The 16,113-nt window shown below is 54.1% G+C and overlaps 1 protein-coding gene across 1 annotated transcript; it reads right to left on the bottom strand.

The window, feature by feature from the left end:
* Nucleotides 1–8,994: 8,994 nt before the first annotated feature.
* On the bottom strand, nt 8,995–13,630 carry LOC309682508 (guanylate-binding protein 1-like). The gene is made up of 8 exons (XM_082496600.1): nt 13,410–13,630; nt 13,192–13,319; nt 12,643–12,752; nt 12,124–12,326; nt 11,764–12,006; nt 10,667–11,464; nt 10,440–10,542; nt 8,995–10,310 (listed from the first exon to the last, which is right to left on the bottom strand). Exons 1-6 carry the CDS (start codon nt 13,600–13,602, stop codon nt 11,124–11,126), a joined length of 1,218 nt encoding a protein of 405 aa, XP_082352726.1. The 5' UTR covers nt 13,603–13,630; the 3' UTR covers nt 8,995–10,310; nt 10,440–10,542; nt 10,667–11,123.
* Nucleotides 13,631–16,113: the final 2,483 nt, after the last annotated feature.

Here is a 16,113-nt window from a genome sequence, read left to right as displayed (position 1 = left end):
CAGTGAACCCCCTCATCTACAGCATGAGGAACCAGGAGCTCCAAGACACACTGAAGAAGCTGAGTCAATCACTTGTCTTTCAGCAGCAATAAGCTGCCCAGGTCTCTTCACCAGCAATTTCCAGTTCATCTCAGGAACCACCTCGCCTTTGGGCATTTGGTCTGTGATCATCATGTTTGGCCAGGAGTATCTGCATCCACTCCACTTCTCCAGCGTCATGAGCCCAGTCTGTCTGAGGCAGAGGCCTTTGTACATGTCTGTGGCATGATGGTACAGCTGGTCTTCTGTGTCACATCTCTCTAGTAAAAGGGGATTTCCTCACTTCCAGTGTCTGGAGGTTGGACACTTCTTCCCCAGCTGAAGTGGAGAACCGTCTGAAGAGGTTGCCCCTCCAAGGCCATGCTGCTGTGCTTGGGTTCTGCATGGGCTTGGGGGTGGAGGGCATGGGGTGATGTGTTGGGGAAGGCCTGGGCTGAGCTTTCACCTGTGGGTGACCTCTGGCCCAGGAGTTGGTGAATGCTCAGAAGGGCTCTGCCTGGGACTGTCTCCGCATGGGTTTTGGGCACCACAGCCTGCTCACTCTGCAGAGCCGCACCACCCTCTCAGGGCTCTGTGGGGAGCACGGGGAGGGCCAGGAGTGTCCAGCCAGGTCAGCACAGGCACATTGCCATGGGAAAGGTTCTCTGGGGAAGGGACGTCCCTTGAGAAGAGCAAAGGAGCAACTCTGTGAGGGGAAGAAATGACCAGGAGAAAGGTATTTCTGCATGCAGCAGCTCGGGGCAGGCTGGTCTTTCGCTGGCGAGATGGGAAGAGGCGAGAAGTGGCTGGGCCAGGCTGGAAAGTGCCCGGCAGAGGACAAGACCAAAGTTGGCTGAGCTGTGTGACCACGCAGGGTGAGGACTCAGCCCAGGTGGGTTGTGGTGCAGACCCCAGGGCTCCTTGAAGGGAGCTGAGCCGTGCAGGCACAGGAGAGAGGAGCCTGGTCTGGAACAATAGTTGCAGCTCTGTTGCTTGGCCACCTCCGGGACAGGGTGGTGACGGGGCCACGAAGCAGCATCCAGAGAGGGGCAGCAAAGACAGGCACAAACAAGGGATTCCTGTGCATTGCCGCCATTGTGCAGGTATGATTGTGGGGAAGGCAAAGCTCCCCTGGAGTCGGTTGCAAGGGCTGTCAAGGGCGAAACAAAGAGCTTTGATTGCTTGTTAGAGACCAAGGCTGAGCAAGGGAAATGCAGGGCTGCTGCTGAAGGGGAGGGAGATTTCACACCAGCAGACAGAGGGGCAGCTGAGGGACTCAAATGGCCTTTGTCTTTCCTGGAAAGGTCTCCAGGGCTCTGTGCTCAAAGAGAGGGCTGAAGGAGGAGGAGAGCCCATCTTGGCAGAAACCTCATGGAACGCCTCAAGGACAAATGCCAGTTTCTGCCCCTGCAGGGGACAAACCCTGGCAATGGCACAGGGTGAGGGCGACCTCGGTGGGGAGCAGCTCTGTGGAGAAGGTCTTGGTGGTCAGTGATCTGGAGAGGAGGCAGCGGTGTGCCTTAAAGGAAGGGAGGCCACCAGTGTCCTGGGCTGTCTGACCAGGAGCATGGCCAGGAGAGCGAGGAAAGGGACTGTGCAGGTAACTGCATCCAGATTTCTCATCCCCAGTACAGGTAGAATGTTGGTGGTAAGCTGGAGTGGGTTTAGCAAAGGGTGCCCAAGATGGTCAGGGGCTGGAGCACTTGACTTATGAGAAGAGTCTGAGGGAGCGGGGCTTGTCCAGCCTGGAGAAGGGAAGGCCGAGGGGCACCTCAGTGCAGCCTACCAGTACCTACGAGGAGGTTACGGAGAATACAGAGCCACGGTCTCCACCGGGGTGCATGTTGAGAGGGCAAAAAGCAGTGAGCGTAAGGTGATAGAGAAGAGCTTCAGCCTGGAGAAAAGAAAACACTTTTTCTCCATGGACTCAGTGCACCGTTGGAACAGGTCACCCAGAGAGGCTGTGCCGTCTGTGTCCCTGGTGGATTTCAAACTCCGACTGGATCAAGCCTTGAAGAACATGGTCTGACCCTCTTTGTGAACTCTTTGACTGCAGACCTCCTGAGGTCTTTTCCGACCTGAGCTGTGTTATGATCCTATGACCTCTGGCTGTGTTCCTGGTGCTTATGGGTCATGATTCCTCCTGTGCCCTATGTGGCCATTCAGTGCAAGGCATGGGAACTCCTCCTCCTCGTCCTCCTCCTCCTCCTTCTCTTCCTCCTCATCCTCCTCCTTCTCCTCGTCCTCGTCCTCCTCCTCCTCGCTCTTCACTGCAACTGCAGCCTGGGAGGCACTGCCTCAGACCTCTGTGTGTTACTCCCGAAACTCATTGCAGTCAGCTTGAACCACCTCCACGTGCCTTGTCTGGCTGCGCACGGAGATGTAGGGAGAAAACCTGGGCTTTCCCGGGCTGGGATTTCTCCACCCCTGCAGTCTGCTTCTCTGCCCCTTCACTTTCTTTCCTACTTGAAGTTGAGACATGTGTGTTTTGGGAATGAGGGGAATGGACCCCAGACAGGACTCCTCAATACAGGCCTTGTATTCATGGTGAGGACCCCCTGCCCAGCCTCCACCTGCAGCTCCCGAGGGGCTCTAATCTTCTCTGCAACACCTGCCCGTCCCAGACAAACACCTCAGGTCCAGTTGGGCCTCCAAGAAAGGCCCTGGATGTTTATGGTCAGCCCACTGAGGTCTGCCTGGAAAGGTGCACATTTTTTTTCAACATGATTCATCAGTCAAAACACCTGAGTACTTTTAATGAAATCACCATGTTTTCCCACGTTGTCAGAAAGGGAATGTCCCGGAAGTGCATTATTCATAGGAGAAGTATTGATCTTCCCCTCTACTTGCATGGCAGCTACTCTGTCTACTCCACTGTGTGTTTCTTCTCCCTCACCTTTCATGTGTTCCCACCTCTCCTGATTAAGTGACCTCGCCTGAGGGCATCTTTTCAGCAGTCTATCTCGACACATACCCTTCCCATGGCTGTCCAGGTTTCTCCCTCCCCTGGCTCGTTGGTCACTCAGATGCCTCCAAACTATGTGGTTGCTGCTTTGAGCTTCAGGGAATTAGAAAATTGCCCCATCTCTGAGAAATGTAATGAACTCTTGACACATATCCTTAATTATGTTTCTATCTATCCTTTCCTAACTCTATCTAAAACAGTTCTTGTGCAGATATCCCTTGTGGAAGGTGGCCCTCGTGAGGTGCAGCTTGGATATGGCATGTGGAAAAGGAGAGCGTTTTGAAGGTTATTGAATTGCATCATGTATAGCTTTTGTTTTTTGTGAATGAGGAGAAGTGCTCCTGTGGCAGTTCTCTGAGGAAAGCAGGAGGGAATTGGTGGCAAGGTGCTGTAACATCCAGCTGCAGCCTTCAGTGGAGAAGTCAGATGCAAGGAGAAGTGATGCAAGGCCCAGGGGTCTGATGAGAGAAATGGAGGGGTTGGGGAGGTGAGGAGGAAGGATGTCCATTGAGTGTCTGGCGTCAAGGGACTGCTTCTCCTACCTGCCCATATCAGCTTAGGTGACCCTCTGGGTCAATACCAGTTCTAGAATGCTGTTTTCACTTCTTCAGCAAACTGAAAAGGAAAAAAGAATTGACTTTAAAACATATAAATACTTCATTAAGTAGTCATTGAAAACTTCCCCTTTAACTACCCTTCTGAAACCTCTCCAATTAGCTTCTGAAACTTGAAGAACATTATGGGAAGAGACAAGGCACACGAGGGCTCTCTGCCTTGGAATGAGCCCCATGGTGGTTTTGGTGCTGAGTCCATGGACCTGCAGTGTTGAGAGGACATTGCACAATCTGCTCAAGGAGTCAGAAGGAAACACTGAAGTTTCTTGTAGTATTAATGAGCCCCATTGAGGGCCAATTCCAAGACAGCCTCCCCACAGAGTCGTTAGAGCAGAAAATTGGAGGCAGTGATGACAAGCAGGCACAGGCCAAGCAGCGGTGGCTCTGGTGCTGAGTAAAGCCTTAGTGTGTTTTATCACGCCAAATGCCAAGCCCTGACCCCGGCCCCTCAGAAGAGAGATCACACACGGCTCAGGGCTCTTCCTGGGACGTGTGGGGTGTGATGCCAAGTGAAGGACAACAGTACAACACCTCCCAGCCTCCCCACAGTGTGCAAGGTGGCAACATGGCCTCAGTGCCATGAGGTCAGTGTATCTCCTCATCAGCCTTGGTGGCAGAGACATCCGCCATAGCCAAGGGGACAACGACCTCAGTTCTCTCAAGGCCTCTCCGCCTTGCCAGCACCCTTGCCCATCTCCACCATAGGCTGTCCTACACTGTCCCAAGCCCGCACCTCTTTCTCTGCAGGCTGTGGACATCCAGCACATATCCCCACCTTTTCCTCACCCCGGCATGTCCCTTCCTTTACTGACATCTCTCCATCCTCACTGGCTGTTCCTTCAAACACAAAATCATCCGCTAACCCAGACTGCCTCTGAGCGAAATGTTGTGCCAAAACACCACTCTCCTTCAACTGACATTTCTGTCTCCTCACATCCACCTGGACTTCCAGAACTGCAGTTTCTTGGGATTTTCCTCTCTCATGCTCTTTCCTTCCACCAAAAAGCATGACATCATCTCTGAAAATAACCATCAAGATTTCTCAGGCCACTACTGTATTTTCCTGAGCCTCCACTTCACCAGGCCAATGAGGTCCCCACCTCTCAGCTTTCCCACACATGGCCTTTAACCCCATCTTGGCAGACCTCTTATGGGCCCGCTCCAGTTCCTCCCCACTCCTCCAGAAAAGGCATGCCCACATGAGGCCACACTATTCCAGATGTGTCCCCACACGTGCTGAGTGCGGGCTGGGGGTTGATAACTCCCCTGGCCATGGTGGCCACACTGCTCCCAGTGCAGACCAGTGTGCACATGCCCATAGCTAGGGTTAGCACCACTGCCCTGTAATGCCCGGGCCCTTCTCCTCCAGGTTGCTGCTCATCCAGTCCCGGTAGAAGCCTGCCTTGCTTTAAGAGGGGTTGTTTTGCTCCCTAATGTAGAAGGTCAGACCATCCTTCTGCCTCCTTGAAAACTTCTTGAAGTCTCAGTTAGCCAAATCCCTGAGTTTCTCAAGGTCTACTTGGAGTGAAGCTGCGTTGTGCCAACTGTTAGTGTCAGCGTGCTGGTGGCCCACTGATCTGTGGCATCCCTAAGAAGGTCACAGCATGAGGAAATTATAGGGCAGGGCAGATAAGAAATGAAAAAAGGAGATATTAGTTAAGTGACATTGCATGCCGAGGTAGGTACTACCATGGAGACCATCCCAGAAACACCAAATGTGGGACAAACCAAGGCAAAGCAGGCCCAGTGAGAGAAAGTTTAACAGGGGAGGGCTGTTTGTATGGGAGGGCCTGGGGGTGATCAAAGGGAAGAGCTCTGGAGGGACAAAAGAGGGAAAAAGAAAATACAAGGTGAAGGCAAGGAAAAGGTCATGGCTGATCCTGGGCCGCATTAGACAAAGTGTTGCCCGCAGGTGGTGGGCGGTGATCCTTCCTCTTCATTCAGCACTGGTCAGGTCACACCTGGCCTACTGGTCCAGTCCTGGGCTCCTCAGTGCAAGAGAGTCTGGGACATACTAGAGAGACTCTAACAGAGGCCCAAGAAGATGATGATGCGACTGCAAGAGGTTGCCCAAGGGAGGTTGTGGAGCCTTGTGACGGATGCACAATCGACGAACAATTCATATCAGCAAATGCTAAAGACGATAGAGGAAAAGGAATTTTGTGTAGGATGTCAGGCACCTGCCTAGAAGCTGCCTGTCAGGGCAGGAAAGGTAATAAAAGAGAGGAGCGAGATCGAAGAAATAGAAGGCAGGAAGGCAGTGAGCTATTGCTGTCCTTCAACGATGATCTGCCATCCGTTCCCTAAGCGAGCTCTCCCCTGCTGTCAGGAGAGCCGTCTGCATACAAGCTATGCACACACAAGGAGGATCCTGTGATACCCCGATATCCGCCACAGTAGATTATGCAAAATTAAAGCCACTGAAGGAAGGAGGCACTTAGGTTCTGATTCCAGCTGGTCCTTGATGACAGCTGGTGAGGTTTCTAATAGATACGGGAGCACAAATGGCAGTGCTAACACAAAGGGATGCCGAGAAGCTGGGTATGAGACCCAGACAGCAAAGAGTTAAAGTCCCCAGGGTAAACGGAGGAAGTGTTATTTGCCAAAGCAGGAGAATCTGTTTATGTTCTCCGGAAAGGAAGCACATATCATCTACCGGCTTTGCAGTTAAAAAGCACAATGACTGGACGAAACTGGTGCCTGGCAGACTGTGGCGTGTGGTCCTTCGGGACAAGCACCGAGACCAACCCCGGTAGGAATTGGGAGGCTACAGTGCGTGCACTCTGCACAGCCCAGAAATCAGCAGTGTACTGCAGGATCCGATTGCTGCTGCAGCAGGAAATGGAATTTTGCATGTCATAAAAGACTCAGGAAAAAGGCACATTATTGTCCCACCCCTGTACAATTCACTCCTCTGGCCAGTCTGAAAACCGGGTGGGAGATGGCACCTGAGAGTTGATTATCAGCATAATAATATGTTATCGTGTATTGCTGTGCCGACACATCTCCGCTAATGGCTGCGTACCCGCTAGTGCAGCTCTAACAGCCACACTCCAGGCAGCCGCACACCCCTGGATGGCCGTGCTCCATGTCGGAGATATGTTCTTTACGGTGCCCTCGCCGGAGGAGGATAAAGAGAAACTGGCTCTTCCTTGGGAAGGAAGACAATACCCCTTTAACAGACTCCCACAGGGCTACAAACATTCACCCGCGATCGCTCACGCTGCGCTTGCTGAACTTTCACAGAGCGTCCCGCTTCCTCAGGATGTGGAACTCTGCCAAGAGATTATATTCTGATTGGAGAAACTACTCCCGAGAGAGTGGGGGAGTGGCTGCAGCACTGTGGCAGGCACTCCGTAAAGCAGAAGTTGCGTTTCCAGATGAAAAATGCCAGGCAGCAAGTAGAGAAGTAAAGATTTTAGGTACTTCAGAGATTTCAGGCGGTGCAGCAATTCCCCTGGTCAGCTGTTCTGTGAAACAGAACAACTGCAGATGCCCCATTCTAGGAAAGAATGACAACAGCTTACGGGTCCTTCAGGTACTGGAGGAAACAAACCCGTACCTGGATTTTCATCATTGCTCGCCCGCTGTACTCACTTTTACAAAAGGAAAATATGTGGAAATGGAAGGCAGAACATGAAGAGGCAGTCAAAGCCCTCACACAGGAATTAAAAACCTACCGGTCACTGGGGCCTGTGCACCCCTGAGACCCTGTTACAGCAGAGAGGGCTCTGCAGAACATGGTACTTAAGGGAATCTCTTTCAGACCAGGCAAGGGGGCCGAAAAGGCCTTTAGTGTTCAGGTTGACTGCATTTAAAGAGACAGAAGAGAGGTGTTTGGAGTGGGAAAAGGGCCTTTTGTCTTTAGTCCAAGCAGTTAAACAAGGAGAGCCACACTGGGGTCATCCGTTTGGAAAAACCCTGCCGAGACTTATAATGTGTCCCCGCTCTGGGAATGATACAGGGAAAGATACCAGTACACCTCCCCTGGAGATGGGGTTAACCATTGGAGGATTGCTCATCCTTCTCTCAGGAGTGACAATGGCTATTATTTATGCTCATCAATGCGGTAAGTATAGTGCAGTCCACAGCATACGTTTTTCCCAGCTATGGGTACCATCTACCATAGCAGCACCTCTAAGGGAAGGCGACGAGGGCACCTTGCTCAGCGAGATGGAAGTGCCCAGTGCCCAGAGGGTGGTGGTGAATGGAATTCAATCCAGTTGGTGTGCAGTCACAAGTGGTGTTCTCCAGGGCTCGGTGCTGGGGCCGGTTCTCTTTACTATCTTTATCAATGACCTGGATGAGGGGATCGAATGCACCCTCAGTAAGTTCGCAGATGACACTAAGCTAGGCAGGCGTGTTGATCTGCTTGAGGTTATGATGGCTCTACAGAGAGATCTGGACAGGCCGGACCGATGGGCCGAGGCCAATGGTATGAGTTTCAAGAAGGCCAAGTGCCGGGTCCTTCACTCGGGTCACACCAACCCCAGGCAGTGCTATAGGCTTGGGCAGTATTGCTGGAACGCTGCCCGGCAGAAAAGGGCCTGGGGGTCTTTAAAAGACGTGTAGGTGTGGCGCTTAAGGACCTGGTTCAGTGGTGGACTCTGCAGTGTTAGGTAGTATTACGCGAAACCGGTTCAAGTTATGGCAGGTGAGGGTTAGACTACATATGAGGAAAAATTTTACACTGAACTGGTTGTTAGACATTGGAATGGGCTGCCCAGGGAGGGGGTGGATTCGCCGTCCCTGGAGGTGTTTAAAAAAGGGGTAGACATGGTACTTGGGGACATGGTTTAGAAGTGGTTATGCCAGGGTAGCTTAGTGGTTGGACTTGATGCTCTTCAAGGTCCCTTCCAACCTCAGCAATCCTATGGTTCTATGTGGTGGGACGGCTCCCAGGACTAGAGTGTGGCAAGGGAGGGTCTCACGGTGTGGGGGCTCAGGAGGGCAAAGAGCACCGGCACAGGAGCCTGTGGAGGAGCAGAGCCTGGGCTTTGTCCTCGGGAGCTTCCCCAGGACCTTGCTGGGTGAGCAGGGGCTGTGCTCTGCAGACCTTCCTCTCTCACGGGCAGACCTCCCCTGCAGGGATGGAGTGCCCACAGCGCAGGAAAGTCTTTCCAGGGGCTAGTGTCTCTGGCGTGGCAGGGGTGACTGCCTTTGGAGCAGCCCCTCTGTCCAGAAAGAACTCAAAACCCTCTACTCCTTCACCTTACTGCAACGGTTAGTGTCCCTGCTTCTTCTCATGCTGCAGGTGAACATTTCATTGCCTGCAGGGAAGAGGGACACCCCTTTGCCCATGGGTGTGGTGGGTTGACCCCGGAAGGCAGCTAAGCCCCACACCACTTGGGGGATGGAGGAGACAATGGGAAGGGTGAAAGTGAGACAACTCATAGCTCACGATAAAGACAGTTTAATAGATAAAGCCAAAGGTGCCTGTGCAAACAAAGCAAAAGAAGGGATTCATTCTCCACTTCCCATCGGCAGGCAGTCAGCCACCTGCAGGACAGCAGGGCTCCATCGTGCGTAGCGGTGACTTTGAAGACAAATGCCGTAACTCCAAACATCCCCCCTCCCTCCCGCTTTGCCCCGGTTTCCATTGCTGGGGCACAGGCTCATATGGTCCGGGATATCGCTTTGGTCAGTTGGGGTCAGCTGTCCCCGCTGTGTCCCCTCCCAACTCCTTGCCCACCCCCCGCCTACTCCCTGGTGGATGAGAAACAGAAAAGGTGCAGACACGCTTCGGTGACAGCTAAAACAGGGGGGTGACACCAACAAATCCAAAACACACAACCACCCCGGCATCTAAGGAGAACATTAACTCTCTCCCAGCCAACCCCAGTACGATGTGGGGGACACCTCCCACGAACCCTCTGTACAACAGCCATCTCCTGCTATACCACCTCAGACACCCTCGGGAAGGGGCACTTGGGGATCTCTTGGGCTCAAGAGAGACAAGAGGCAGCAGCATGCAGCTGGGATGAGCGAGCAGAGAGCACGACAGCCCTCTGGGGACAACTTCCTCACCGCTTCAGAGGGAGAAGAGCCTCACGAAGGACCAGGGTGGGAAGAGCTACAGAGCAGAGGATGGCTTTCACTCACTGCTCCCTGGGTCACGGGCTCACTCCTTCTGGGTCCCTCTGCCCAGGACCGATGCCAAGCAAACCAGGTAGCGCCCACCACGGGGATTCCTGCTCTACTCACAACCTCCGCGCTCTTTCACGCTGCCGCAGTACGTGCCAGCCTAGGATATCAGCTAGTGGGCTTCAAGCTCTCTCGGGCGTGTTTCCCACAGCCCTGCTGAGGAGGTCTCTCGAAGAGGTGTGTTAGATCCCCAGGGACATGTTCTGAGCATGGCAAAATGCTCCCCGACCGCCCTCTGGGCATTATGGCCTTTCTGTGCCCCAGGCCACCCTGGCTGTAGACGTTCCCCGTGCCTTCAGGTCTACAGTGCAGTACAAGCGAACGTGGAGGACACTTCCCTACTCTACAGCAAGCGTCTTGCAGGAAAGGCTTTCAAACTTTAACAGACTTCTACGTGGGGACTAAACACACCGTCGTATTTGGCTACAACAGGAGTAAGAGTAAAGATATCAATCCTTGCATAAGGGGAAACACGAAATGTGTGACATTTGAAAATACACGGTCTCTGTTCATCCTCTTCCACTCGGCCTCCCACTCCTTCTGAGCTCTCTCATACTGCTCCCGCTCACCTGGTGACAGAGAAACAGAGGTGTTGCAAAGGCGGGAGCTGAGCCCCCAAGCTCCCAAGGACTACTCTTGTCCCCCCCACCAAGCTTGGCCCTCGACAGGCAGTGACATTTCTGCCCCCCAGATTTTACTTTTCAGCTCCTTGTCCTTCTCTGCCAGGGAGATTTGGGTGTTGATGATGATTTTTTCCAGAGCCTCTATGCGCGGGAGGAACTCCAGCAGGACAGCATAAGCCTGCAGGAGTACAGTAGAAGAGGAGTCGGGGGCAGAAAGAGCAGCAGGGGGGAAATGGTTTCCTGGGGGAAGGGGATGGGACGTGGAGCCTCTCCCCTTGAAGGGGAGCTGCTCTTGTGCCTACCTTCACCCCCTTGCCAGGCAGCTCCCAATATTTCTCCAACAGTGCCTTCTGGTCTCCTTTGAACAGCTCATAACCCCCTGACACACTGTAGACACCAGCACTGATGTTTTTGTCTATGTCTTGGTAGAGGTTCCAGAGAGCAGCCTTGCAATTGCGACGGGACACCTCCTCGTTGGCCCTGCAGAACGTCTCCTTGATGGCCTCCACCTGGCGCTGTCCAGAAAGATGCAGAGCAAAGGCATCAGCCCAGGCTGAGCTGCGGCTGCTGCTCTCATTCTAGGCAAAAATCAAGCCCTGTTGCCAAAGAAATTGGGATCTCCATCTGTGGGGTAATCAGCTGGCAGGTGAGAGATGGGGAGGGCATTGTGCACCCATGGACATCTCTGCGCCAAGGTGCCCAGGAGCAGAGAGCATGCCAGGGACCACAGGCTTCACAAAACAGAGGGACAAGAATTAGTCAGCAGGAGAGGGGAAGCATGTCCCTGGTGGAATCCCAGCTGGGCTGGGGAGCACCTACTGTAAGATCTGCCTGGAAATGGCAGATGTCATCCTCGAATGCCTGTTTCTGGAACAGCTCCAGTGCCTCCCACTCGCACTGGCTGTGCAGATCCAGGAGCTCCTCAACGGTCTCCGTCGGCAGCTGCGCCCGCTGATGCATCAGATCATGGTACAACTTCACAGCCTCTTCCAGTGCCGCTGCATTTGCAATCTTGGCCAGGGCAAGCACCGCACTCTCCAGGCATGGCACTGCCCCGCTCTGGATGGCCTCCACGTAGGCCTCTGCAAGCTTCCCCAGCACTGCCAAGGACGACCGAGGATGAGAGATCGGCAGCCCCAACACAACCCAGGCTCCCCTTCGGCCCCGGCTCCTGCCATATCCCTGCTGCCTCCCTGCCAGAGCCTGCCTCAACTTCTCTTCCAAACTCTTTCCCACCCGCCTCCAACACCCAGAACCTCCAAATCCAGAGGCAGGCACAGCAGCCAGCAGAATACCTCTCCCTTTCCCCACCGGCATCATTTCACTATGCATTTGACCCCTCCCCAGACACAGTGCCAGGAGCTGCTGGCCACCCAATCCTCTGGACAGCCGTACTCACACGTCCCTGTTATGATGCTGCCACCGGGGATGGTCTTAGGTGAAGACTTCTCCCAGATGTGCCTGCAGAATTTCTCCGCCTGCTGCTGGAATTCAGGATTGATCTCATGATCCTGAAGCTCCTCCAAGCGGACCAGGTCCCTCTTGTGGGCTGGCTGCTCAAAAACAAAGCACTTGCGATTTGGAAAGAACCTGCAGATGCATTCCCGGGGCTCATTGTAGCGCTGGATCTCTGGGCTGTTACCTGTGGGGTAAGGGGACACGGAGCAAGTTCACTGGGATTGGGCTGCTCTTGACTTACCCTGAAATGCCGCTGAGTCTGGGGCTGGACGTCTCCAGCAGCACAGCACCATTCCCTTACCAGCCTTCAAATTCAGTGCCTTCTCCAAGTAGTCATCCTCAGAGATTTCCTTCCCATCCACCTCCATCTGCAGCGTGAAATCCCGGACAGTCCAGACAAACGTTGGGAAGAAGGAGACAAACTTTTCAGAATCCTTCCCTTTATTGTTACTCTGCTCGAGTGCTGCTTTCAACTTGACATGCTCGGACAGCTTCATCACATAGCTAGGGAGCTGGCTAAGGAAAGAGGGAGCTCTGCTCTGAAGGCAGGGGCATCGCCATCCTGCAAGCCCCCAGCACTTCATGGGCAAGAGGGGAGACTCTGCGGGGACAGACAACTGCAGGGAACCACCGGAAGGAGGAGGGAGAAAAAGCCTCAGCCCTCAGCTCCACCACATGGCACTCCTGAGGACTCAAAGCACATCACTGGGCACCACCAGAAGGTTCTGCCACTGTCAGTAGGAAGTAGCATTTGTCAAGCCCTTGCCCACCATACAGGCAGAGGAGGGCATCCCTGGTGCTGCTGTCCCACCAAGGATACTAAAGTTGCTCCATGGCCTGCTGGTCAATGGTGCCTCTGCTGTTGTAGATCAGGGTGCTGGAGAGCAGTACGGTGAGCACAAAGATCCAGGTGTCGTTCTTGGTGTAGCCCTGGAACAAGAACCCATGGCTCTTGTTAACAACACTCCCAAAGTCTGAGCAGAACCCCAGAGCCCCAGACCCTGAGAACCCCTAACCAACATGCCATGGCAAGCCCAGTGTTTGGAGACATCCACCCCCATGCCACCCCCATATCTTTCTGCAGCCGCGTTATCCTCAACTCTTTACTCTCAGGGTGCCACCACACCTCTATCCAAGTGCTCCCTGAGCTCCTCGTTCCCGTTCTGCTGCTCTTTGCCAGAGAAGCAGAGGAATTTGGCACCTCGTCTACCCCAACCGCCTTCCCCGTGGCCGCCGGCTCTTCCCAGCACACAGGCTGAAGGCCTCCACCGGTGGTGGGAACACCTGCACTCTGGTCCCCGTGGCTGGGCCCTCAAGAGCTTCCCCAAGTGCTGGGAATGCACAAAGGCAGCTTCCGCCTCTGCCACACCTTCTCCACGTCGCCCAGCCCTTCAGTGTCCAGCAGCACCAGAGTGTGTCCAGGCTGGCAGGGGTGAGGTACACACCACATCCAGACCCCTTTGGTGTGGGACTGCAGGCCGCAGCCCAGGGAGAAACCTGTGGGGAGGACGTACGGCTCTCCAGAGTGCTACATAGAGAGGGGGAAACCCAGGTACCTTGGCCAGCCGGGGCCGGGACCTCCCTCACCTTTCCTCTGACCAGCCAGCCTGTTCATGAGGTAGGACTTGCCAGTGCGGTACAGCCCTGTGATGCCCACCACCACCACAGGCTGGGTGATCTCCGACAGCACCTGCAGGGCCTCCTGATGCACCACCAGCCTCTTCGTCTGGCTGTTCTCTATGAGGCAGACAGGCTCCGGCATGTGCACTTCAGATGCCATTGCTGACGCAAACGCAGCCTGCGGAGGAGACGGCGAGACGGCATGCTTAACAAGGTGGGGGCACCCCACAGTCCAAACAGGGACAGTCCTTATCACCCTGCTTCATTTCTCCAAGCCAATCATGCTTTGCATCAAATTCCTTCCACCACACCTCCTCTTTTGGCCCATCGCAAGCGATGCTGCCAAGACAACGACGACACTTAGGAGAGGTGCACAGCCCCTTCCCGTTGGCCACACAACAGGAATGGCTCAATTCCGCAAAGCCCACTGGGACCGTGGCAGTGCTCTGCATTGTGTCCTGAACCCCCCGTGGAAGTTTGCTGAGTGCCGAATTGTGCAGAAATGGGTGTGGGACAGAGCAATGGCCTCAGGCAGGGCTCTAGGGCAGAGGAATGGCTGCAGAGTCACAGCAGCACCAAGGGAAGGATAGGTTAGGGGATGAAAGTCAAGCTTCTGGGAGCTGCCTAGGAATGTCTCCATAAATTTCTCACACCCGTCCCCGTTAAACCTCGTCTCACCCCCCGCTGTGCTTCTCACAGGGACATGAGTTTCTGCACAATGTGCAGTTAATTTTCAGCAGTAAGAAGAGGCTTAGCTAAAACGTGAAGTTCCTGAACACAATTGGTCCTGTTTTACCTCAAAACGCAACCACCATGACAAGCCCCCGCACCTGTGGCTTCTGGATCTGGGAGCAAGAAAATTTACTCTATCCCAGCCAAAACCAGCACAGAATCACAGAATCACAGAATCACAGAATAGTCAGGGTTGGAAGGGACCTCTGGAGATTATCTAGTCCAACCCCCCTGCCAGAGCAGGGTCACCTACAACAGGTTGCACAGGACAGCGTCCAGGCGGGTTTTGAACGTCTCCAGAGTGGGAGACTCCACAACCTCTCTGGGCAGCCTGTTCCAGTGATCCACTACCCTCAAAGTGAACAAGTTCCTCCTCATGTTAAGACGGAACTTCCTATGTTCAAGCTTGTGCCCATTACCCCTCGTCCTATCAATGGGAACCGCTGAGAAAAGACTCCTCCCATCCCTCTGGCATCCTCCCTTTAAGTATTTGAAAGCATTAATAAGATCCCCCCTCAGTCTTCTTTTCTCTTGACTAAAGAGACCCAAGTTCCTCAGCCTTTCCTCATATGAAAGATGTTCTAATCCCCTAATTATCTTCATAGCCCTTTGCTGGAGCCTCTCCAGCAGATCCCTGTCTTTCGTGTACTGGGGAGCCCAGAACTGGACGCAGTACTCCAGATGCGGCCTCACCAGGGCAGAGTAGAGGGGGAGGATGACTTCCCTCCACCTGCTGGCCACACTCTTTTTGATGCACCCCAGGATGCCATTGGCCCTCTTGGCCGCCAGGGCACATTGCTGGCTCATGGTCATCCTGTTGTCCACCAGGACTCCCAGGTCCCTTTCCACAGAGCTGCTCTCCAGGAGGTCAGCCCCCAACCTGTACTGATGCATGGGGTTATTCCTCCCCAGATGCAGTACCCTACATTTACCCTTGTTGAATTTCATTAGGTTCCTCCCTGCCCAACTCTCCAGCCTCTCCAGGTCACGCTGCAAAGCCGCACAGCCTTCTGGCGGGTCAGCCACTCCTCCCAGTTTAGTGTCATCAGCAAACTTGCTGATGGTACACTCTATCCCTTCATCCAGATCATCGATGAATATATTGAACAGGACTGGACCCAGTACTGACCCTTGAGGGACACCACTTGTTACTGACCCTCAACTAGACTCTGCACCACTAACCACAACCCTCTGAGCTCTATCTTTCAGCCAGTTCTCAATCCACCCCACTGTCCATTCATCTAGCCCGCACTTCCTAAGCTTGCATGTGATAACCTTCTTTACATCCAGGTGCTTTGAGATGATAAGAATGAACAAGAAGTCGGGAACAGTCACCGCCACGACAGCTGATCCCCAACCGACCATTTTGCTTTGTTTGCACACACAGCTTTTGCTTTGCCTATTAAAACATCTTGATCTCGACCTATGAGTTCTCTCCCTTCTGATTCTCTGCCCCATCCCACCCGGGGAGGGGCAGCCACCGGCTGTGTGGGGCTTAGTTGCTAGCTGGGGTTAAACCACGACAAGCCCCAGCTATCACCAGCCCCTCCCGGGCTCCAGCAAACCCCACGCACAGACGTGGAGGCAGCACAAGGGCTCAGCCCATGCCCAGTCCCAGAAGCTGCCCCACGGCAACCTCCCGCACCCCCCGCGACTCACTGTGGCAATGGCCAGCTCCACACACACTGCCCACTGCTGGGCTTTGAATCCTCTCTGAGGACCTCACAAGCACTGCCCTCTTCCAGGCAAAGCAAGGCGATCCCCAGGGGGGGACAAGAGGCTGCCCCTCATGTCAAGGGCACTCCCCGCATAGTAGGGAGGAGAGGAAAGGTTCGGGCATAGCGCCCCAGCTTCGGCCAGTCCTAACGCGCGTGCAAAGCCACAGGGGGGTGAACACCCGCTCCCAGCCACCCATTCCTCTTGCTCAGTGCCAGAGCCT

Source organism: Vanellus vanellus, assembly GCF_965231255.1.
Source record: "Vanellus vanellus genome assembly, chromosome: 30".
NCBI lineage: Eukaryota > Metazoa > Chordata > Aves > Charadriiformes > Charadriidae > Vanellus > Vanellus vanellus.
This window is presented reverse-complemented; position numbering and strand designations above follow the sequence as displayed.

Coding starts and splice junctions, on each gene's coding strand:
- LOC309682508 (XM_082496600.1), bottom strand. CDS start 13,602: ATGGCATCTGAAGTGCACATGCCGGAGCCTGTCTGCCTCATAGAGAAC. Junction 13,320..13,409: donor GCTGGCTGGTCAGAGGAAAG/GTGAGGGAGGTC, acceptor TCCTCCCCACAG/GTTTCTCCCTGGGCTGCGGC. Junction 12,327..12,642: donor CAGGCCATGGAGCAACTTTA/GTATCCTTGGTG, acceptor CCAGCTCCCTAG/CTATGTGATGAAGCTGTCCG.